Source organism: Phocoena phocoena, chromosome 16 (assembly GCF_963924675.1).
Source record: "Phocoena phocoena chromosome 16, mPhoPho1.1, whole genome shotgun sequence".
NCBI classification, from domain to species: Eukaryota; Metazoa; Chordata; class Mammalia; order Artiodactyla; family Phocoenidae; genus Phocoena; species Phocoena phocoena.
Window position 1 is genome coordinate 12,170,318 of NC_089234.1, and position 25,380 is coordinate 12,195,697.

At 37.0% G+C, this 25,380-nt stretch overlaps 1 protein-coding gene across 1 annotated transcript in view; it reads left to right on the forward strand.

Annotated features, from left to right (window-relative positions):
• The window catches only part of CACUL1 (CDK2 associated cullin domain 1), a 63,275-nt gene extending 38,346 nt beyond the window's left edge, over positions 1 to 24,929 (forward strand). Inside the window, exons 4-9 of the mRNA XM_065894717.1 lie at positions 6,397 to 6,492; positions 11,255 to 11,357; positions 13,355 to 13,444; positions 17,023 to 17,161; positions 24,427 to 24,470; positions 24,889 to 24,929. Coding sequence (XP_065750789.1) covers positions 6,397 to 6,492; positions 11,255 to 11,357; positions 13,355 to 13,444; positions 17,023 to 17,161; positions 24,427 to 24,470; positions 24,889 to 24,929 — 513 coding nt within the window. The remainder of the gene's footprint in view (positions 1 to 6,396; positions 6,493 to 11,254; positions 11,358 to 13,354; positions 13,445 to 17,022; positions 17,162 to 24,426; positions 24,471 to 24,888) is intronic.
• Positions 24,930 to 25,380: the final 451 nt, after the last annotated feature.

Sequence of the window (25,380 nt, forward strand, 5' to 3'; positions counted from 1 at the left end):
CTAGGCAAATGTACCATAGTTCCCGAAACTGGTCTCTCTCAAGCAACTAGTGGTGTCATTTTTTGTTTAAATGTAAGACTGTATTGTTGCTGAAGACACGCAACACATTTGCACCACTGAAGTGCTAATCTGGAGTAGAAGTACCATGCAAACCTGGATAATGCAGACAGCAGAGCTTGGTTTTAAGCACCTAATGAAGAGGGACTGATGAAGTAGACAATGGTGGGGCCATTCATTACAATCACGTTGTTGAAATACATTTGGTCTGTGAGGTGTCAATGATATATATAGCTGAGTGATAATAGCAGATTCCAAAATAATTCCATATTTGTTATAAAACATACACACAGAAGAACAGAAGAAAATGTTGATGGTAGTTATCTACCATTCTTGGTAGTGGTTGTTTTCCTATAATTGCATTTTTAATTTTAAAAATTTCAGTGAACATGTATTACTTCCACAAAGATATATGTTAGTGGCCTTGTTATGTTTATTAGATCCCTCCTTCCCATCTTTTCTTCCTCCTTATCTCATTATAACATATGAAAGTCATTTCTTTATTTAAAGACAACTACAACGTTTTTGTGAACATAAAGGCAAATATTCTTGAATTTTTTTCATGTTTCATTTTGGTGGGATGGGGATAGGGCGTAGATAGAAGAGGAGGGATATAATTATGAAACTGTGGAACTTATTTCTATTTTACATCTGCAATGTCCACTTTGGTTACCATTTAGTCACATGTAACTTTAAAATTAAAATGACATAAAAGTTCACTTTCTTAGTTTGTTTTATTAAATACATTTCAAGTGCTCAGTAGTCACACATGACTAGCGGCTGCCATATTGGACAGTGCAGGTATAGGACGTTTCCATCACAGGAAGTTCTGTTGGGCAGTACTGACCTAGACCATAGTATATTTGTCTGTTGGCTAGTAAAATTATTTAAACAAGTCATGCTGTTCTAAAAATTAATATATGTCTAATTAGAGTAACTGACCAAGCTTCCTTATCTAGCTTTCAAAATTAAAGATAACTAAGGAATATACTTAGTAAGCAAATATATATATATATGTGTGTGTATGTATATATATTTTTAAGGGATATTTAGCAGATTGGTTCTATAAAACTCTTAAGTACCAAAATTATTTTGTTTTTATATGATGATACATGATTATCATCTAATTCTACTTCTTTTAAACTTAATTTTTCTTTAAAATTACTCTCTACAAAATAGCATCTGTATGAAGTAATTCATTGCAACATCTTGTGGTAATAAAAGATTAGCAACAAGCTATCAAATGGGGGACTGGTTAAATAAACAGTACATTCAAACATTGTACTTAAAAGAAGAGATTTCTTTCAGAAGTGGTTTGAGGACCTCTAAGGGCCCCTGAAATCTTTTCAGCGGGTCTGTGAAATCAAAACAGTTTTTCTAATACTACTAAGATCTTATTTTCCCTTTTCACTCTGTGGCTGTTTGGTCTGATGGTGCAAAAGCAATGGTGGGTAAAACCGCTTGGTGCCTTAGCATCTTCACTTCTACAAACTCACGGCAGAAAACAAAAGCATTTCACTTAAGAATGTCCTAGATGAAGCAGTGAAAAATATTAATTTTATTGAATTGTGACTTTGCATATACTTAGAAAAATATTCTTTGTGAAGAAATGGGAAGCTGTATACTAAAGTAACAGTGATTGTTTTGAAAAATAGCACTTCTGTGGTTATATGAGTTTTGAGCTAAACTAGCTATTAAGCTAGTGTTTTCCCCTATAAAACATTCCTTTTATTTGAAAGAATGACTGACAAACTATGGTTATTTAGACTGGTGTTTAACAGACATTTTCTGAAAAATGAAAGAAGTGTGTCACTTCAAGGAAAACAACTGACGGTATTTGTTGCCAATGAGAAAATTTGAGCTTTGAAGTGAAAATTAGAATTTTGGAAAACCTGTATCTACAACGATGATCTTGATAACATCCCAGTACTTAAAAAGACTTTTCTGATGAGATAGACGATGATAACTTTTTTTGATGTTGTATAGTGAAATGTGTCAACATTTAGATCTACATAACTCAGTGAGTCAGTATTTTTCAAATGACAGGTTTATAATGCTATAAAATGTATCTGTAAAAGACCCATTCAAAGTAGAAGATAGAACAATGGGTTTTAATGTAATAGAGTATCAAGAATTCATTGATAGTTTCAGATTTCATATCCCAACTAACCTTTAAGAAACTACCACTTGTCAAGTTTCAGAGAAAAATATCTACAATTATTTGAAAAAGCTATTAAAATATGCCTTCCTTTTCTGACTACCTATCTGTGTGAAGGTAGATTTTCTTCATTTACTTTAGCCAAAGCATCACATCACAACTGATTCAGTACAGAAGCAGATATGAGAATCCAGCTGTCTTCTATTAAGCCACTCTCAAGAGACTTACAAAACTGTAAAAACAATACCACTCTTCTTACTAATTTTTTTGGGGGAAAATATAGTTATTTACATACAACTTAGTTTATAATATAAAATATTTAACTGTATTTTAACATTAAAATTGTTAAAATGTGATGAGCTTATTGTCATTTTAGAATATATTAATACATAGTTTTAAAACCCAGTTTTAGTTTCTAATATGGTAAATACTAATAGATACAACCTACATTATAAATAAAAGCTTTTTGGAATTTCCAGTTATTTTTAAGAGTATAAAGGGTTCCTGATATCAAAATGTTTGAGAAACACTAGAATAAAACAGTCTCCAAGCTACATAGTTAGGAAAAGTGCAGATCAGTATGATTGTAAGTTAGCATTTGTGTGAAAAAGGATATGAATGGGATTCTTATTTTTTTGTATATATGTAAAATTCTTCTGGAAGGTTATAAAGGAATTAAGTGTTGGTTTGTTCAATGCGGAAGGAATGAAAGGTAAATTCTTTACTCTAAACCCTTTTGAACTAATTTGAATTTTAAACCAGATGGATGAATTACTGATTTAAAAAAGAAGAAAAAATTAAAACATTCCTACCAGCTATATTACAAATTTCAGGGAATCTAAGTCTGTTATGAGAAGTTGGAGCATGTTTGGAGTAATGATTATTTTTCTGGCCAATTGCTTTTTCTTATTTTATTTGAGAAGAAAATGAAGCTTGCTTATTTTAGGGGTAAAAAATTTCATTTAATGTCCAATCCAAATACATTCATGGTGAAATTATGTAAATCAAATAGGTAGCAATTTCCACAATGGGACCCAAAGTATACTGAACTGAAGTTTTAAGGAGGAACAATTCGATTAGTTTTGTTACTAACAGGTATTTCTAGGTTTCTAGTAAAGAGCATGGATTTATTTTAGAAGACTATTATAATTTGTAGTCTGTCATTTAAGAGGTTTTGAATAAGTGCTGTATGTAATGTGGAAGTAAAAAAGCTAAGTAAACGTTCTGACATTTGATTCAGTACAAAAAGTACTTTTTAATACTCATAACCTTTGTGGCTTTGGGAAGTCTTGAAAAGAATAACTAAGGAATTCAATTTTATTTATTCTGTCTGCTATGAAGTGTGGCTTTTGATCAATGTTCATACTTTTAACTTTTAGATAAAGTATCCTTTTATGAAAAAGGAAAATCATTTTAATGCAAAAACTCTTCAGATTTTCTTTTTTCATATCATACTTAAAATTTATTTCTTTGAATATTGAAATATCATTTCCAGAGTTCTTCAAAGCAGTTTAGAGAAAGATATTACATGTGATTCTGTTCGTTATAGTGAAGTTTGCCCATAATGTGGAACTATTTTCCCCAATTTTTTTAGTTAACAAAGAATGCCTTTAATAATGTTAATAGGTTTTTCTGAAGTATTAAACAAATAGGTAGTTAATTCCTAAAGGAGTTTACTCTTGCTACTTGCATGTGCATGTGTAATAGTTGACATTTTTCTAAGCACACGTTATTTTCTTTAATTATCAGCACATCTTGGAAATAGCACAATTAGTGTTTTTCTTATTTTTTATATGTATGGAAATTGAAATTCAGAGGGCTAAATGAATTGTCATATAACCTTGTTAAATGATAAAATAGCAATTTAGATTTAAGCAAGGCTAGATTAGATTTAAACAATTTTAGATTTAAGCAAGACTGTCCTAAGTACAAAAAAAAAGCACTTATCTATACCTACTATGCTCGGGTTCTGTGGTCTGCACTAGAGATATAAAGATAAGACACAGATCTTGCCCTCTAGGGGCTGAAAGTTTAGTGACAGAGACTACCCAGTGGAGAAGTGAGTAAGTGTGGTGGTGCCCTGTTGAAGGGCCGTATATCTCAGTTTCGAGGAAGTGAAACAGATCTTGAAGGATGAGTAGGAGAAGTTAGCCAGGGTGAATCTGGTTGAGGGTGGTGATAAAAGGTGTCAGGTAGAAGATACAGTGAAGGAGGCCTAAGCAGCACACGGACATTGTTTGGGAACTGTTAGTAGTTCCATGTGAGGACTGTGCTGGGCTACATGGGAGAATGAGCAGGATGTGAAAGCAGAGAGGTAGATAGCGGCCTAAACTGGAAGTCTGAACTTTCTTCTAAAAGTTTCAGGGTGCTAAAACTTGATTATAAATAGTTGGAAGGACTGAGTTTGAATAAGGTTAGAGTCTTAATTCTTGGGCTTATTAGCTGTAGGACTGTAATCAGTTGACCAAATATTTCTGAGCCCCAGTTGCCTCAGATGTTAAATGGAAATAACGTTCAATTTATTGCAGTAGGAGGACTAAGAAAAATAAATGTTTAAAAAAAAAAAGCACCAAGCGTGCACCAAACCTGTATGTAAGAACTCAGTAATGAATTAAAAGTAAGGACAGCTCACTGCACATATCTAAGCTTCTAAGTAGAACTGGAAAAAATGAATTAAATTTTATTTTAAAATATTATTGGACTATTTGGACATTTCTAAAACAGCTTAGCTGAAATGGTTTTATAATTTCAATGTTTAAATTTAATATTTAGGAGTCTTTCAACGTGGTGTTTCTTTATATACTTGTTTGAAAGCCAGACTTTGTGTATATGATGTGGTTGTCAGATGATGAGACTGTCATGAGATAGCCCTTGTGTAGAATCAGTTTTGTTTGTGTGATGTTTTGTGCCATGCCCATTCCCCCAACTCCCTGGCCCAGGAATGAATTCATAGCTGGAAGACCTGGATCTGTCGTTCTAATTTTAGGCAAATCCTTGCCCATTTGTGTGTTTCTTCAACATTAAAATGGTACTTAATTAATTTAGCTTTAGGGAATAAAATGAAATAGTACATGGATACATTTTTGTAAAACACAGTATCTTAGTCTGCTTGGGCTGCCATAACAAAATACTAGAGACTGAGTGGTTTAAACAACAGAAATTTATTTCTCACCATTCTGGAGGCTGGGAAGTCCAAGATTAAGGTGTCAGCTGATTTGGTTCCTGATGAGAGCTCTCTTCCTGGCTTGTAGACAGCCATCCTCTTGCAGTGTGCTCACATGGCCTTTCCTCTGAGTATGCTTTGGGGGAGGGGAGGGAGAGGAAGGGGAAAAGAATGAGCCTCTTGGTGTCTTTTCTCATAAGGATACTAATCCTGTAGGATAAGGGCTCTACTCTTAAGACCTCATTTAGCCTTAATTACTTCCTTACTCTAAATAGAGCTGCACTGGTTAGGGTTTTAACACAGGGATTTGTGTGTGGGGACACACACACTCACATTCATTCCACAACGTGCGGTTAAATTGGAAGTGTTCTCTGTTGATGGCTTTATGACATGGTGTTTGGTAACAATGAGTTAAATGCCAGTCATGTATTATATTTATTTTAACTGCTCTCCAGAGCTGCAGATGTATATGGACCATTTGAGTCCTGCTTTCTAGCCAATAGGTTTATAATTGGCTAGCTACAGGAGTGGTACAACCAAGTTAGTATTAACTTAGAATATTCCTGTGCCTAAGGTAGTTCTAACATGTCAACAGCCATTCTCATAGTATATTAAGCCTATATCACTTCCTTGAATTTCCCCCCCGTTGCAAGCCCAAATATAGTTTGATTCCCATAGTAAATGTCCATAGTTTAGTGGTGATTTAAAAAATCATATCATTTATCTTAAGTGTAAATTCACCTTTTTACTTGTTAACAGAGCAAAGCCTTTTAACTGACATGGGAAGGTTACACACATTTTAAAGGCAGCTAAATCAAACCTCAGTTTTGCATAGCAGATATTGGAATAGAGATAGAAATCTTAACTAAACTTCAGGATATAAGCCTCCTCTTTTTCTTTATTGTGAATTTCAGTGTGAACTTTGATTGAGTTCTAAGTCTGTTTGCATTTTAGATTGTGCCGGAAGATCTTTATACCTGGTTTCCTGGAATGATCACATTTATGTTCTTTTTCACAGGCCAGCCCTCCAGATCTCTATATTGAAAGATTTAATATAGCTCTTGGACAGTATATGGGAGCATTGCAGAGCATTGTGCCTCTTTTCATATATATGGTAAGTTAGAGTTGTTTCCCCTTTCCAAATACCCCTGTTTATTGGTCTAAGTGCAGACAGATGCAGAAAGTTAAGCATATTCTGTTTTTCTTTTACTATGTATTATGTTAGAAATGGAAATTAATCTATTTCAGCAATGTTCATAGTGTTGGCATAGAAGACTTATTTAGCCTTTCACTGTTTCAAAATTTCATAAATACCATTGCTGAAACAGACAGTTAGGCATTAATAATCAGCAGTCACCCAATTAACATTTTGTTTCTGCCATATGGAAGATACAGTGCTTGGAAAATAAAGATATATCAGAAAGATTTCTTACCTTCAGAAAATAGAGAGTTAAGACATGTATCTAAAAACATGATGTATAATAAATGCCAAGGAAGTAACTCTATAAAAAGTAGAACAGTAAAGTTTGCTTTCATTCTGTTAATCTCTTTCACTTGGAAAATTATGCCATGAGTACGTCTTGTAGTCTGTTGACGTTGTTGAAGTGTCCCCGCCCTGTCCCCCACCCCCCCACCCCCACCTTTTAAATATATAAAGCTATAGGATCTTAATGTTAGTGTTCCTGTTGAATGGGAAGAGCCCTTAGAAACCATTGTCCCACTTTCTCTTTGTTGATTAGATTAGGGAATGGGTTCTTTAGGTTGATCCTACAACCTAAACCTAGAGAATGGGTTGTAGCCTAGAGATAAACTGTGTGTAATACCAATCTTCAAAATGATTTATTCTCCATAAGATATGCTTTACTGAAAAAAACAGAACATTGGGAGGAATCTGTGTTATCAGTGGGAGACTACTATTTAAATAATTTATGGAGGATATTTACTGTAGAAAAATACGCAGTTAAAAATAATGACATGTCAAAAACCCTGCAGAAAGTAGGCATAGAGGGAACTTTCCTCAACATAATAAAGGCCATATATGACAAACCCACAGCCAACATCGTCCTCAATGGTGAAAAACTGAAAGCATTTCCACTAAGATCAGGAACAAGACAAGGTTGCCCACTCTCACCACTCTTATTCAACATAGTTTTAGAAGTTTTAGCCACAGCAATCAGAGAAGAAAAGGAAATAAAAGGAATCCAAATTGGAAAAGAAGTAAAGCTGTCACTGTTTGCAGATGACATGATACTATACATAGAGAATCCTAAAGATGCTACCAGAAAACTACTAGAGCTAATCAATGAATCTGGTAAAGTAGCAGGATACAAAATGAATGCACAGAAATCTCTGGCATTCCTATACACTAATGATGAAAAATCTGAAAGTGAAATCAAGAAAACACTCCCATTTACCATTGCAACAAAAACAATAAAATATCTAGGAATAAACCTACCTAAGGAGACAAAAGACCTGTATGCAGAAAATTATAAGACACTGATGAAAGAAATTAAAGATGATACAAATAGATGGAGAGATATACCATGTTCTTGGGTAGGAAGAATCAACATTGTGAAAATGACTCTACTACCCAAAGCAATCTACACATTCAATGCAATCCCTATCAAACTACCACTGGCATATTTCACAGAACTAGAACAAAAAAATTCACAATTTGTATGGAAACACAAAAGACCCCGAATAGCCAAAGCAATCTTGAGAATGAAAAATGGAGCTGGAGGAATCAGGCTCCCTGACTTCAGACTATTACAAAGCTACAGTAATCAAGACAGTATGGTACTGGCACAGAAAGAGAAAGATAGATCAATGGAACAGGATAGAAAGCCCAGAGATAAACCCACGCACATATGGTCACCTTATCTTTGATAAAGGAGGCAGGAATGTACAGTGGAGAAAGGACAGCCTCTTCAATAAGTGCTGCTGGGAAAACTGGACAGGTACATGTAAAAGTATGAGATTAGATCACTCCCTAACACCATACACAAAAATAGGCTCAAAATGGATTAAAGAATTAAATGTGAGGCCAGAAACTATCAAACTCTTAGAGGAAAACATAGGCAGAACACTCTATGACATAAATCACAGCAAGATCCTTTTTGATCCACCTCCTAGAGCAATGGAAATAAAAACAAAAATAAACAAATGGGACCTAATGAAGCTTCAAAGCTTTTGCACAGCAAAGGAAACCACAAACAAGACCAAAAGACAACCCTCATAATGGGAGAAAATATTTGCAAATGAAGCAACTGACAAAGGATTAATCTCCAAAATTTATAAGCAGCTCATGCAGCTCAATAACAAACAACCCAATCCAAAAATGGGCAGAAGACCTAAATAGACATTTCTCCAAAGAAGATATACAGACTGCCAACAAACACATGAAAGAATGCTCAACATCATTAATCATTAGAGAAATGCAAATCAAAACTACAATGAGATATCATCTCACACCAGTCAGAATGGCCATCCTCAAAAAATCTAGAAACAATAAATGCTGGAGAGGGTGTGGAGACAAGGGAACACTCTTGCACTGCTGGTGGGAATGTGAAATGGTACAGCCACTATGGAGAACAGTATGGAGGTTCCTTAAAAAACTACAAATGGAACTACCATATGACCCAGCAATCCCGCTACTGGGCATATACCCTGGGAAAACCATAATTCAAAAAGAGTCATGTACAAAAATGTTCATTGCAGCTCTATTTACAATAGCCCGGAGATGGAAACAACCTAAGTGTCCATCATCGGATGAATGGATAAAGAAGATGTGGCACATATATACGACGGAATATTACTCAGCCATAAAAAGAAACGAAATTGAGCTATTTGTAATGAGCTGGATAGACCTAGAGTCTGTCATACAGAGTGAAGTAAGTAAGAAAGAGAAAGACAAATACCATATGCTAACACATATATATGGAATTTAAGAGAGAAAAAAAAAATGTCATGAAGAACCTAGGGGTAAGACAGGAATAAAGACACAGACCTACTGGAGAATGAACTTGAGGATATGGGGAGGGGCAAGGGTGAGCTGTGACAAAGCGAGAGAGTGGCATGGACATATATACACTACCAAATGTAAAATAGATAGCTAGTGGGAAGCAGCCGCATAGCACAGGGAGATCAGCTCGGTGCTTTGTGACCACCTAGAGGGGTGGGATAGGGAGGGTGGGAGGGAGGGAGACGCAAGAGGGAAGAGATATGGGAACATATGTATATGTACAACTGATTCACTTTGTTATAAAGCAGAAACTAACACACCATTAAATAAATAAATTAATTAATTAAATCCACTCATGCTGCAAAAAAAAAAAAATGACATGTCTGTATGTTATTTTGGAGAGAATCTTTTCAACATACAATGTTAGGTGAAAAAGCAAGATGTAAAGCAGTGTGTGTTATATTTCATTAGCAAGTGTTTTCTTCTTCATTTTAGAGGAAAAAAAAGCATATCCAAAAAAATGTAAGAACATTTTAGAAAGAATATACAAAAGTTTTCGCAGTGCATAATGGGGCCTTTGGGAATGCGACAGAAGGTCTGCTTGGGAGACTCCTTTTTATTGCATACCCTTCTGCGTGGTTTTATTTTGTAATTAATGTGCATGTTATATATATATATATTTGGCTGCATTGGGTCTTCATTGCTGCACGTGGGCTTTCTCTAGTTGCGGTGAGAGGGGGCTACTCTTCATTGTGGTGCCTGGGCTTCTCATTGCAGTGGCTTCTCTTGTTGTGGAGCACGTGCTGTAGGCGCATGGGCTCAGTAGTTGCAGCACATGGGCTCTAGGGCGCGGGCTCAATAGTTGTGATTCACGGGCTTAGTTGCTCTACGGCATGTGGGATCTTCCCAGACCACGAAATGAACCTGTGTCCCCTGCATTGGCAAGCAGATTCTTAACCACTGCACCACCAGGGAAGTCCCTTATGATTTTTTTAGAGAGAAAAAAACATGTTAAGAATTGAGAGAATCAGTGAGCCAACTTATTGACATTCATTCCTCTTTGTATTTTCCACTCCTGTGCATTGAGTTAACATTTAAACATGAACAAATTCAATCTTTTTTACCTGCCAATCATTCTAATTAGGATGCTTTTGGCTGCAAGAAACAGAAAACCTGATTCAAAGTGATTTGTAAATGAGAAAGGTATTATCTCTTGTAATAAAACTTCAGAAATACGGCAGTTTCTGGGTTGGTTGAATCCGTGGTTCAACAATGTTACCAAAGTCTCAGGTTGTTTTTTGTCTCTTTGCTTTACACATCTGTTTCATCTTGTTCTCCTCATGGTTGTAAGATGATTTTTACTCAAGCCTAGGTTTCCCTTAGTCTGGTTGGGTTACCTTGGATCACTTGTCTACCTTTGAACCAAAGACCATCCATCCCTAAGGAATGCCATAAGCTGAATGACTTAGACTAATCATTAAAGTGAAATGTAGGGGAGTCAACCAGTGCATGCCCACTGCATGCTTTCAGCCTAGATCATTGATAAATAGGGTACCTTTCACTAGTGTTTCCTGGTGTTGCCTTTAGCTGATGATGTAGTCATTTAAAAGGGCATATTAAGTGCCTGTCATACAATATGGTCCATTGAATCCCTGTCTAGTTAATGTTGAGTATCTTCCCGTGTTCTTTTGTATGCATTTATAGCATTTTATCTTTATGTGCTATGAACCCCATGCTAGGAAGACTATAACTAATAGTGGCAGGGCTTTTGTTTTCTGATGTTGGGTTTTTATGTTTTAATTGATGCCTTTATGAATTGTTTCCTAAAATAATTTATTTTTTAGTGCTTCAGTTCATTAGACTAATCATTTCTCTCTAATTGATGCACTGAAAAATAACTTATTTTCTTTTTCAGAATAAGTTTTACATCGAAACCAAGCTTAACAGAGACTTAAAAGATGACCTTATAAAGCTGTTTACGGAACATGTTGCAGAAAAGCACATTTACAGCCTAATGCGTAAGTAATTAATCTTACGGGGATGACATAACAGTAGCAGTGTTTTGGGGTTTTTTTTTTTAATCAAAGAGCATTGGCATCTAAACCCCAATGTTAATGTCTTCTGAATCTTGTAGTGATCATAAAGCCCAATTCTATACAGAGAGACACTGAGGAATTGAAAATGTGACATGAAGATCACCCAGTGAGCTGGGAGCAGCCAGGTCATTGGACACTGCCTTCATATCTGGCATGATACTTGCTGCCTTTTTTTTTCTCTGACATTGGGGGAAATATTAAGGAGTTCACCCGTAACTTTGTTACTGGTAATTCTAGAAGGAGTGTAATGTTAATATCTTTGAAATGGTAGTACAGTATCCTCTCAGTTTACTTATTTGTACTAAAAAAAAAGGTAGATGACAATTAAGCTTTTGAGAAAGTAAATCATAAGTTAAATAAAGCGTATGAGAATTAAACATATGTAAAGTACCTAGCACCTGTTAAATGCTCAGTAAGTATTTTCTTCCCTCTCTCAAGCTACTTCTCCCTCAAATTCCCATTTTCTTTTCCTTAAAAGGGGAGTTCAACTGGAAAATTTTACTTTTAAAGACTTTTCCTACAATGAATTTTAAGTGGAGAGGATTTTAGTGAAATATTATACCTTCTTAACCTTACCTTTTGTTACTGAATGTGATTATTTTCAGTTAATTCATCCCAAATTAATTTATGTCCATTTTACGTATAACTTAACCTGTGAATTTATCATTTCCTTATAGCTATCAAATTTGACATAGGTGGTTATAGTTATGTAGAAGTTGTTTGCAAATGTATATATTTGACCACATAATGAATGTGTGATTGAACATAAAGAGTTAGTGGAAACAACACTTACTGAAAACCAAACAATCGGTCAAAAAGTAGGAGGAAGATGGATTAATAGAGATAGACCCTGGGTTTGGGGTACATGTTGAAATTAGAGAGAACCTTGAGTAGACTAGCCTCTAAGAACTTAAAATTTAGAATTTCAATTTTTAAACATGACATTTTAAAATATGATTTTTCTGCATTGCCTAGCATTGCAAATGTAATTCACGTTGCATGTTTGAAACTACAGAAATCATTGCTGGCCAAGTGAGATGGTGTTTCCATTTTTTAAAAGGTGGGGATAGAAGAAAACAACTTATATAATTTTACAAGCTGGCTTAGATGAAAATTATGCCAAGTTTCATGGGTATTTGGTTAGTAAATTACAGATCTTTGAGAGATGAATTAAAAATGAGCTGTTTTGAGCCAGTAATATCTGTCATATTCATTAAATGATGGAGTTCGTTTATATATGCTTTGTCTAGAGGAAGTATTTGTATCCATTTAACATATTTTAATAATATTTTTGTGTGACCATAGATAACCTAAAAGAAAACTGACTCTGTTGTCATGTTTAGTCAGCGTCACATGGTTAGACAGTGTGATCTCTTGCCTTTACCTTTAGTAAGAAAAAGTACCTGCAGTTGTAGCATTTGGGAAAGTGAGTTTCTGACTCTGATCTCAGTTACTAGAATTACTAATAACATGTCTTTCAGAAAAATTCCAAGAGCCTCATATATGGGTGATTTGGGGGAAAGGGAAATGATTGAGGGAGTTAGAGAATATTTCATTCCCCAAATGTAAATCTTTTGAATCGTGAAGTTAATGGGAAGTATTTATAGCTCACTCACTAAGTACCATGAATACTGTTGCTTTTAGAAAGCTTTACTTATTTTCAGAACCTCCATCAATTGAATCATTTCTGTTCGTGTTTCAACAGATACGCACATATCTACTTGTTAGATTGAGCCTCTACTGCACTGGATTTTAAAAAAAAAATCTTTAGTGTACAACTACTTGGTTTGCCCTCTTGGGCTGTTCTTTTCTTGCCCTTGTTTACCCTTCAGTCTTTGGGAGAAATAGTGATGGAAAGTGAAACCTTGACAATCAATAAAGTGTTGTATCATTTTTATAACCCATTTACTCTATTTCAGCTTTACTTTTAGAAGCCCAGTCAACACCATTTCAGGTCACACCTTCAACTATGGCAAATATTGTGAAAGGCCTGTACACTCTCAGACCAGGTAAACATTCATCATTTCTTTAGGGGTTGGACTTGTTTGTTTGTTTATGGCACTTCCAGCCCTATCTGCGAGAGGATAGTGTTTCTTTGTGTTTTCTGAGGTCTAATGGTATTTGGATTTGTTATAGCAAAAAAATTGAGTATATACTCATCGTTGTGAAATGTAAACTCAGGACCTCACTTGGAAATCTTTCTATGCTAGTGAAAACCAACTAGTTTGGGGAATACAAAAATAGTTTGTAGGAGACACTTTAGATAAAGTCGAATCTTATGTCTGGCATTAATCTCTTTTTTTGTTGTGAGGTTCTTCTTCACTTCTACCCCACATTGCAAATATGCACTGGCATATACAGTCACAACTCCATCTTGTTAGGCCTATTATGTAACTTACAAGGAATCTAGAAGTGTTGGTAAAGTTACAGTCATTTCATAAGGATAGTTTGAGGAGAAAGATAGAATAGCAGAGCCAAAAATCAAAGATCACTGTATTCAAAGGCATGGTTTGTAAATTATCTTAATGTATCTGTCTTGTAATAAAAACATTGTGGGACTTCCCTGGTGGTGCAATGGTTGGGAATCCGCCTGCCAGTGCAGGGGACACGGGTTTGAGCCCTGGTCCAGGAAGATTCCACATGCCGCAGAGCAACTGGGCACTTGTGCCACAACTACTGAGCCTGCGTTCTAGAGCCTGCGAGCCACAACTACTGAGCCCTCATGCCACAATTACTGAAGCCCACGCACCTAGAGCCTGTGCTCCGCAACAAGAGAGGCCACCGCAATGAGAAGCCCGCTCACTGCAATGAAGAGTAGCCCCTGCTCGACGCAACTAGAGAAAAGCCCGCACACAGCAGTGAAGACCCAATGCAGCCAAAAATAAATAAATTCAAAAAAAAAAAAAACCCATTGTGAATTTAAAGGACTCTCAAGATGCTTTTGTATGTATCTTTCTGTTTTTAACCCAGAGCCTCAAACTTAGCATAGTTGTCTAGCCAATTAAAAAATGTCCATAGGAGAGAGATTGCAGAAGTTCAGGGTAGAAAATCATTTTTCAGTGTAGAAACTTAAGGTTTGCTTTTTTGACAGCAATTATCTTTTTATGAAATTCTTTTGTCATTTGAGGATTGAATGAAATAAAACGTGATCTAAAGAGCTTAACATAGTACCTGATAACCTAATGAGCATGCTAATATTAACTGTTGTTACTACTATTCAGTTGGGTCCAGTGGTTATTTTATTTTAATTAATTGATGTCTGAATAGTTTACTTAATTTAAAAGATATATCAGAATTTAGCTTGCTAAAATGGAAACCAGTTTAAAACTGATACTAGGGGTAGACTGTGATACCCAGAAGTACCGTCTTTCTCAGGCTACTTTCAGCATTTAGTGACTTCTAGAGTAGTCAAATGTAATGTTACTTAAATTTGGATCAGTTCTTGCTCTATTCGTCATAATTTTTAGACAAATTATTCCTATAAAGTAATTATTTATATAAAGTAGCAAAAAGGTTGCATGTGTCCAATAAACTGATATATTTCTTTTTCCAGTTGCTTAGAATTTTGAATTTCATTTTACTAAATGTGATGAAAATAGCTCATGAGTTTTTCTTTTAGTGCTGGGTTATGAATGATTTTTTTCTTTTTCTTTTGGAAGACATCCAAATACAGTATGACAGATTTCTAAATTCTCCCTCCCAAGTGGGCAGCTTTATCAGCTCTGGGTTTTATCATAAGTAACAAAATTGCAGAATAAAACTAGTCATTAAGGGTAAAAAAACTTATAGATGCTTCTTTATCTAAATGCTATTTTTATCCAGGTTTGAGCTCTTGTAATAGGTTTCATACTACTTGTGAGGAGAATTCTGTATTTGAGAACTGTCCTTATGAAAAGGTGAATTTTATCACAGACTAACCTTTTGCTGTCCTAGCTGTTTTCTGAGATACTATTAAACATATTTTGACATTTACTTGTCTTGCCCGGGCCCATTGTGTTCCTAGTTTGTTAAAGCAGATTTATTCACCTGACAGATTATGGTTAAACTATTTTAAAAGTTGAATTTTAAATGTAAAAGTTTCTTTCATTGCAGTAGTTCTTAAGTGCTGATTTTTATATAATGAATGCATCTGAATCACCCAAAAAAGTTTGTTAAACTGTAGGTTCCTGGGCCCTAATCCTTGGAGGTTCTGATAACATCTATTATTTAGATGTGTTTCTACCTAGTCTTTAGAAGCTCAGTCTAGGAATAGTTCCCATCATCCCATGCTGCACTTCTTCATTTAATACATGCACTTTTCATTGTTTCTTTATCTTTATTTTAATGATTGCCTGGTGTTCCATAAAATGTCAGACTGGTTTGACTCCTTGCCAACTCTGACTGATGGGTTAGTGGTTCCCCAGGGCACTGAGTTGAAACTCTTTCTAAAGCCATATTTGAACTGAGCTTGAAGGAGGGACACTATTGAGAACATTTTGACATGAATTTGTACAAAGGGTGAGTGGATTGGCCTTGGTGGTGTTTGTGGTGTTGGTTTTTTTTTTTTCCCCCATCTCTAATTTAGCTATTCTTTTGGGCATTTTTTTTTTAAATTTGCCAGTGACCCAGCATTGCATAGCATTAAATGTGTTTTTTTCAGATTTAGAATTATTTACTTAGATTACAGTTTTTAAAATGAGCATGCTGGATTAAATAGAGCATTGACATTTTATGGGTTTTTATATATATATATATATATACAGCCAAGATGTTTTCCAAAAGATAAAATTTGAAAGGGCTCGATTAAAAGAATCCAAAAGGGTATAGAGATGGGCAATATTTATATTTAGTGCTCACTGAGTAGGGGAAGAGTATCTGATCTGTTAAAACGCTTTATAATAAAGATACGAATTTATCTTTGTCATGTCTGATGCACATATTTTCCTTAGACTTCTCTTTGTCTTTTTATTTTGATGAATGTTTATTTTTCTGTAGGTTATTCTGTTGATCTTTTATCTTTTCCTTAATAATTTGATAACCATTTAATTCTGTTTTCTTTCACTGTTACATATGTTTAATTTGCTGTAATTTAATGTGAGTCAAAGTAGGTTTATATTTTTAAAGTACTTACCAGTTATCTCTTCCATCTCCCTCCGCATTTTTGAGGTACTTTTTTTATATGTCTGCTTACTACCATATGTACTATTCTATTCTTAGGCCAGTGTATTGTTTTAATTAATGCTTTATAGGGCTAAGTATTTCCACCAAATCCCTTCCCTCCAAGTCCCCTCCTGCTCAGAACTCTTTGGTTATTTCATTCATGTTTTCTTCCATATTTAGAATTTTTGATAAGTTTCCTTCAAAAATTCTCTAGGGATTTTTGTTAATGTTGTTAAATCATAAAAAATATAAAAATACCCACTTTCTGTAAATTCTATTTAGAAAGGAAACTTAGCCTCTTTATCAGAAGGGGTTGCACTAGTTTTTTTCCCCATTTTAAGTTTGGTTTAATACATAATCTTGTTCTTTGGGAAGAAAACTTTCCCTTTTCTACTTAATTTAATTTGTCTATACGATCTCCTTAATGAATCTTTTCCTTCCCTCACAGAGTGGGTTCAGATGGCTCCGACTCTATTTTCTAAATTTATTCCAAACATTCTCCCTCGTGCAGTGGAGTCTGAACTTTCTGAATATGCTGCTCAAGATCAGAAACTTCAAAGAGAACTTATACAGAATGGTTTTACAAGGCAAGTTTTCTTTTCCTTTTGTGACAAAGTATGTCCATTTCCTTTGGCTTGGCAGGGGAGGGTTGCCAGCATTCTTAGAATGGGAGACGGCTGTGCGAGAGTCAAGGTGGTGTTGCTGGGAGAGGTGGTGAGCTCCCTTCGGTGGAAGTGCTGAAGCTGGGTTTTGATTTTATGGGAGCTGCTCTTCACTTAAGTGGAGTTTGAAGAAGGGATTTCTCATTGGGTGGGCAGTTAGGCTGGACAGCCTCCAAAGAGCTCTCCCAACTTTCATCCGCTTATACTAGTTTTGAATATTTGGAAAAACCTTGTAGAAATTTTATGATCAGTTATAATGTACGTTTATGACTAAACTAGCAAATGATTTTATGACTAAACTAACAAGTGATATTGTAACTAAACTGGTAAAGAGCCTTCAGATTCTGTTTTCATATTTCCATTTTTCCCCTAAATTCTAGTTGTTTCTTCTTAAAAAGTAGGTTATCACTTATATGTGTCCACAAAATTTGCCTCCCTCGATTTTTTATTTTTTTAAAAATTTTCTCGTGTTTATTTTTTATTTTTGGCTGCGTTGGGTCTTCGTTGCTGCGTGCAGGCTTTCTCTAGTTGTAGCAAGCGGGGGCTACTCTTTGTTGCGGAGTGCGGGCTTCTCATTGCAGTGGCTTCTCTTGTTGCGGAGCATGGGCTCTAGGCGCGCAGGCTTCAGTAGTTGTAGCACGTGGGCTCAGTATTTGTGGCGCACGGGCTTAGTTGCTCTACGGTATGTGGGATCTTCCTGGATCAGGGATCGAACCCATGTCCCCTGCATTGACAGGCGGATTCTTAACCACTGTGCCACCAGGGAAGTCCAGCCTCCCTTGATTTTGCTATAAACACTTCGCTAATTTTTCTAAAATTTGCAATTCAGTATCATGGCTTTATCCCAGAAAATCTTTCAAAGTGCATATTTTCAACCAAAATTATGTAAAAATTTTGTGATTCCCTATGGGAAAGCACCCTGTTCTGTCACCAAATCATTAAAGGGTACAGTAGTACTTTTTTTTGTTTGTTTATTTTTGTTTTTTTAATATCTTTATTGGAATAAGTAGTACTTTATAGTTTCATAATCCTGGCCCTCTCCTTAGCACTTTTGCATATCTTCTTTTATTTGAATCCCTCGCCATTAAAGGAAGAAAGTTGTAGAAAGGAAGACACCTGGGTTCCTCGCTGAGGCATAGTTGTGACCACAAGCAGTAGGTTGGGTATTGACTCACTTATCTGGCTGGGGCAGAGGGTGGACACTGTCTTCCGTAGACTCTGAGGCCATGCTCATTCTCAGAATACCAGCCTTGATCAAGATCACTGTTCCTAAGTTTCTAATTTCAGCACAGATTAGAAAAGAAAGCAGATAATTTGTTCTCTGTTGACCCATGGATTGGCATTTATTCCCTTTTTGTCCTGGTGGCATCTTTATTTATGTGGCAGAGGGGGCACTGAGTAATCCATGGGTCATTACTCCCCTCACGGGCAGCTCACACTGGAAAGGTTCAGTCAGCCATCACAGGGAAGCTGTGTAGACAAGCCTGCTAACCCTGCCTTTCCTATGGCAAGAAAAGGCCAGTGGGAGATTCTGCATGTAAACAGCTGACTTCCCTCCCTGATGTCCGGTGGTCAGAGGTCTCCTGACATCAATTGTAATATTTCTAACAATTATTTTCATACACGGAATGAGGCCACTTAATGCTATGGTAATTTCACTCGTTCATTTTTGAAGAGCTGATATATTTATTTATAGGGTGTTTTTAAAAAGGTATAAAAAGTACATACTGAGAAGTTTTATTCCCACCTGTCTCCTTCTCTGCTCCCAGCCTTTAGGCAGCTGTTTTTATTAGTGTCTTATGATTCCCTCCAGTGCTTATTTTATATGCAGATATAATCGAATACAGTATATATTCTTAATTTTTATTCCTTTCTTACGCATTTCATTGTGTAGATGTACTATAACTTATTTAACCTGTCCCCCGTAGATGGCAACCTGAATTATTTCCAGTCTTCTGCTGTTACAGAGAGCGCTGCGTGCGTAACTTTGTACCTGTTGTCAGTATGTTTGGAGAATAACTCCCTTAAGTTAGATTGCAAGGTCAAGAGTAAATGCAGCGGTAATTTTGATTAAATTGCCAAATTGCCCCCCATAGGGGATTGTGCCATTTTGCATATCCACTAGCAAAGTTTAAAAGTGCCTGTTCTTCATGGCCTTGCCTAGAGTATGTTGTTACGCTTTGAATTTTCGCCAATCTGGCAGGTGAAAAATAATTAGTCAGAGTTGGTTTCGTTTGCATTTCTCTTATTATATGAGTGAGGCTGAGCATATTTTCATAGGTTTTTATTGCTTTTCCTGTAAACTGTTTTTGGTTTTCTCATTTTTCTATTTGATTGTTAGTCTTCTTTTCCTGGCTTCTAGGAGCTCTTTCTGTAGTGAGGAGATTGATTGTTTGCCCAAGATAAGAGTTATTTTTCTGTTTCTTTTGACTTCGCTTATGGTGGTTTTTTGTCTTATTTGAAGTCATGCAGACGTTTTTTTACTTTATGTAGCTAACTTTATCAGGTTGTTTTCTGTGTGGCTTATGTATTTTGAATTATAGTTAGAAGTTTTTCCTTAAATGTTTTTAAATAAATGCAGAATACACTGAGTATACCTCTTATGTTTTCTCCTAGGCTCACCATAATTTTGAAGTCTTTTATGCTTTTTTTCATGTTTTATTTGAATGTTTGCTTCTAATTTTAGAGATGAGCTTACTGATGCCTTTAACAAATAAACAGCCTTCTGAAAACTTTTATTTCTGTGAAGCAGTGTAGGAAGATAGCTCTTGTAGATTTCTCTGAACATCTTGAATTCACCTTCCAGAAGAATGTGCGGAACTATTTAAACATATCCAGAGAGATTTTTTTTTTTTTTTTTTTTGCGATACGTGGGCCTCTCACTGTTGTGGCCTCTCCCGTTGCGGAGCACAGGCTTCCGGATGCGCAGGCTCAGTGGCCATGGCTCACGGGCCCAGCCGCTCTGTGGTATGTGGGATCTTCCCAGACCGGGGCACAAACCCGTGTCCTCTGCATCGGCAGGCGGACTCTCAACCACTGCACCACCAGGGAAGCCCCAGAGATACTTTTGTAATCCTAATTTTGGAACTGGAATAAGAGAACAGGGTGCAGGACTGTTTGGTGTGTAGTTGCTTGGGATGACTGACTCCATAAATAGTCTCATTTAACATTGCCTTTGAAGGACTAGCCTAGCACTGTTCTGACAAGGCCAAGTTGGTCATATTCAGGGAAACGCCTTGGAGTTTTGGTGTAAATATGAACTTTTGTTTCTCTTAGTGGAATTCTTTCATATGAACTTTAAATGCTAGTATTCCAAAACTTGATAAAATTAAAATGTTTTATTTTACAAACTGAATTGAGCCATTTCTAGAATTAAGCTAACAAATTATTATACATTTACTATGAGGATTAAAGGCTGCCTCGTGACTTATTCTGATGGGTGCTTTGCACAGAGTAGGCCCCGCTTTACCTGACATTCTGGACTCATGCTGGACTGGCTCAGACTGGTCAGAAAGGGTGTGCCTGCACCATATACTTAGCAACTGAAGACAGTTTGCCTGTGCTTCCAGCACTTGTGTATGGACCTTCCATATTCTGCCCTGCCAAACTTGATGCTGCCTTTGATCATTATTTGGCTAGGATTGTTTTGGAAGAAATGTCCACTGATGCAAAAATATAGTCTAAGCTATCTAACAAAAATTCTGTTACTGGCTATCCTGATATGAGCAGTCATTTTATGGTTTGTGTCTAGCCAATCACATGATTCCTGTTCAGCTTTGCAAACTATTTTTTTATTTAAGGCTGTGTTCCATTTATGTGGTATAGGGAGTAAGCAGCGCACAGCTTTAATGTGGATGGCACAGAGAAAGTCTTTGGAATGTTTTGAAATAATATGTGAATATTATCAAATATATCCTCTTTTGCAGTTAATGGACAGATTCTCATTTGGGCTGGAGTTTATGTGAAACATCTTTAGGTTCATGGAAATATAGCGTGGAGTTATTTCAAAGCTAGAAGTAACGTACAAGCTAAGAGCAATATTTTCTTTTTATGTATTACCTGCATAATTGAATTGCTTATTGGGGGAAGGGCAGGTTGGTGTTTGTTAAAGATTACATTACGGAAGATAAGCTCGTTTGGGAACTTCTAGCATGCAGTCTCTCAGATGGAGCATCCCCATTCAAACCAGCCTATGGGCCTCTTCAGAGGGTCTACCAGATAGCTTTTAAAGGCAAGTAAAATGTTCTTGCTGAGTGATTGTTACCTGGATTTCTGGAACAAAATAGAACCTTGTTAGGAGTATTATTGGTCTTTAGCTGAGAGGGTCACTCCTAGCTGAGAGGATTGGGGCTTTTTCATTTAGTAGCAGGGGTCTGGTTTTGAGGGCAGCTTATAGCTTTCTAGACTTGTAGCATTATTAGGTAATGTCTCTGGCAGCCTCTCGCATGCATACACCACACTTACATTCTTTGTGCCTCCCGTTGTTTTCACATCTGCATTTTTCTCCTGTTATTTTTGCATGTTCCGTTTTTTAAAAAATTTTGGGGGGTGGGAATGAAGGCTGTCTGTAGAAGTTGAGGTTCCAGATACAAGATCCATCCTGTGTCTTCCTTTTTGCTCAGCATGAACTTACTTGTTTCAGAATATTTGGTGAATGCTACTGTGATGATACTAGTGTAAGACTCGCAGCAGGCTTTGGCCGGATACTGCGTTAACAATAGAGGTGTTTAAAAGCAGTATTAAGGCAGATCTGTTTAGGGCTCTTTAGACTGTCTAAAGCTAGTTTGTGCTAAGTTTTCCTCCAAATGCTCAGCCTAGAGAAGAGCCCTGCAGAGACCCTTTGGTGTGTTCTCTTCCTGCCGGTCCTTAAGACTCCTCACCCAGCCCAGCAAGAGGTTTCTGTCCTGGTCTTGAGTGTAACCAGAGAAAGAAAGTGGGAAACTTTGGTAATCTGGAGGATTACACAAAAGCATGAAATAATTACTTGGGCTGCATTTTAATCCATCTGTAGAGGCTATTTATGAATTATTCACTTATTAATTCAGCAAATATTTTGTATTTTCTATTATGTGCTAGATGCTGCTCTAGGTACTGGGTGAACAAGACAGGCAGAGTTCCTGTTTTTATGGAGCTTATGCTCTGCTGTTGGGAGTTAAGTAACAAACATGTAAACAGATTATTTCAAGTAATAATAAGTGCTAGGCAGAAAATGAAACAGATTATGGGATAGAGAGTGAGTGACCAAGGCATGCATGAGGGGCTCTTCCAGCTAACTTGGTGATGTAATGCCCCTAAGGAGGAGAATTCCAGCTAAACAGTAAGGAGATAGCCATGTGGCTAACTCAGGGGAAGAGTGTTGCAGGCAGAGAAAGTAGTAAGTGCAGAAGTGCTAACATGTCCAAGGGACAGAAAGAGAGCCAGAGTGGCTGAAGTATAATGAACAGGGGTAGAAAATGAGCTTGGAGGGGTAGACAGGAGCCATGTCTCACAGGACTGGGAAAATGATTTTTTATATATATAAATTCATTTTATTTATTTATTTATTTATTTCTGGCTGCATTGGGTCCTCGTTACTGCATGTGGGCTTTCTCTAGTTGCGGCGAGCGGGGGCTACTCTTCGTCGAGGTGCGGGGGCTTCTCATTGCAGTGGGTTCTCTTGTTGCGGAACACGGGCTCTAGGTATGCGGGCTTCAGTAGTTGTGTCTCACAGGCTCTAGAGCGCAGGCTCAGTAGTTGTGGCGCACAGGCTTAGCTGCTCCGCGGCATGGGGGATCTTCCCGGACCAGGGCTCGGACCCATGTCCCCTGCATTGGCAAGCGGATTCTTAACCACTGCGCCACCAGGGAAGCCCTGGGAAAATGCATTTGAATTGATTTTTTTTAACTGTGATGGAAAGCCACTGAAGGGCTTTAATCAGGGGCATGAAATAATCTTATGTATGCTTTTACATAAGATTGCTCTGGCTCTTGTCTGGACTAATACTAAGACTCTTGCAGTGGTGTAGGGGAGAGATGATAGTGGTTTGGATTGGGATTATAGCCATGGGGCTGAGGAGTGGTTGGTTTTGGATTATGTGCTGGGACAGAATGCTCCAGAGTGAGGGAAAGAGAGGAATCAAGGATGAGCTAGGATTTTGGCCTGAGTAATTGGACGGGTGGTGGTGTGATTTATTGAAGAAGTCTGAGGAAAGAGTGGGGATGGAGTGCATTCTGGCTGTGGTAAATTTGCAGTAGATGGAAGTCGTCCAAGTGACAGTGGCTGTGAGGCAGTTGGACCTACAAGTCCAAAGTGTCAGGAGGAAATCAGAGCTGGAGATAGAAATCTGGGAGCCATTGGCATATGGATCGTATTTCAAGTCATAGGACTGGTGTGACTGCTGTCCTAGACGAAGGAGAATTTTACATGGTGAAGAAAAAGTGGCCAAGGACGGAGTGTCGGGCAGAGCTCGGAGTGTTTCAGGAAGGAAGAGGTCAACTGTGTAGATGTTGCTAAGAGACCGGGAAAGAAAAAGCTAGTGGATTGGTTATTATTACTCATTACTTAAGCATTTTAGTCATTTGTCTGAAAAACTGGAGAGACAAAAATAGGATTTACAGATAGCATAGGACTTAATCAGACCTCTATTTTATTATCTCTAAAGTGGAACTAGAAATTCTGTGGGTGTTTAAGATGAGCTGGTTATTCTCTGTAAAGGTTCACGTTCTTCTATCTGCGAGAAGGGTATTCATGTCCATTAAGATTCTGAGATTTTTCAAAAGCTTTAAGCAGTTTCTGGTCCCGTAATATGGCTTTTAGCGGAAGTTTTTGAATTTTTCTATTCCATATTTGAAATTTGCCCTGTTATATATATGCAGGTCACCAGGGATGTCGATAGTAGAGCCCAGGTTTGTCTTCAAAGATGTTTTAGTCAATCGATTTCTAGGACCCAGGGTAAACCATCTTTATAGATAGTCCTTCCTTTATTTAATAGCTTTCTATATTTAAAAGATAGCACCTTTTAGCTAAGAATATTCAGGTTATAAATGACTCAGCTACTGTTGTAAGTTTAATGTCTGTTTTAAAATAGGTTGTTAGAATTGAAATACCTGCTCTACTTCCATTGTCAATTTTGCCAATTCATTTCTCCTACTTCGTTGTGTGAAGCTATCAGTCAGTTCTGTTGACTCCCTCTTCTTTTTTTTAATCCCCAGAGGTGACCAGTCCCGGAAGAGAGCTGGGGATGAGTTGGCTTATAGTAAGTAATGATGTTCCTTACCATCCTTGATGGTTTTGTGATGTAAGGCAGCCACTGGCTATAATGATATCCAGTGTTCTTGATGGTGGTCTCCAAGGGCACTGTGTGCAGTCAGGGTCAGACTGTTCTGTAAGCTGTGGCAGCTCTGAAGCCCAGTTGCTGGTGGCAGTTTTCAGGCAGTTGTCAGGAGGCTGCCAGTTCTTTAGTCTCCACTAGACTGAGATAAAGGGCCCAGACTCAGCTCCTGATGATTTGGTCCCCTTCACTTCATTCAAAACCACATGGTTTTGAGGTTTTCTCTGATCTCCTTTTGGGGGATTGGGAGAGGGGTGAGAAATAAGTGTCAAATAAACAGACTCCTACCATTATCAAATGCTGCCGGCTGTTGATACTTTAACTCTTCTGATGTTTTTTTCAGACAGCTCATCAGCATGTGCAAGTTCCAGAGGGTACAGATAGTGAATGTATCGAATGTACTTTCCTTCCTGAAAAGAGGACACACTGGAGCTGCAGAGACTGTATTCAGAGCGCAGCGGGGTCCTGCAGACACTCAGGAGCTCTGTCACCAAGCTGTTCTTGGAAAAGGATGTTGGAGTTCTTACTTTGGTTTGTAATTTTAAAAAACAAAAAACTAACAAAACAGTTGCTGCTAGACTTGGGGATGATTTTGAAATGGGACAATCTTCTAATGACTTTATCTACAGATTCCGTGAGGAACAAGCGTCATGAAGAGTGACCATTGCTAAGTGAGATCCAGCAGCCAAAGTCAGCAGCTTCCTCCAAAAATATAAGAGCAGAAGAATCTTTTTTATTTTTTTTAAAGCACTTGTTTTGTTCATTTGCGGACTTGGCACTTTGGCATATTGGTTTCATACAGAAAGATATCTTTTGCTTTAAAATCAAGCAGATC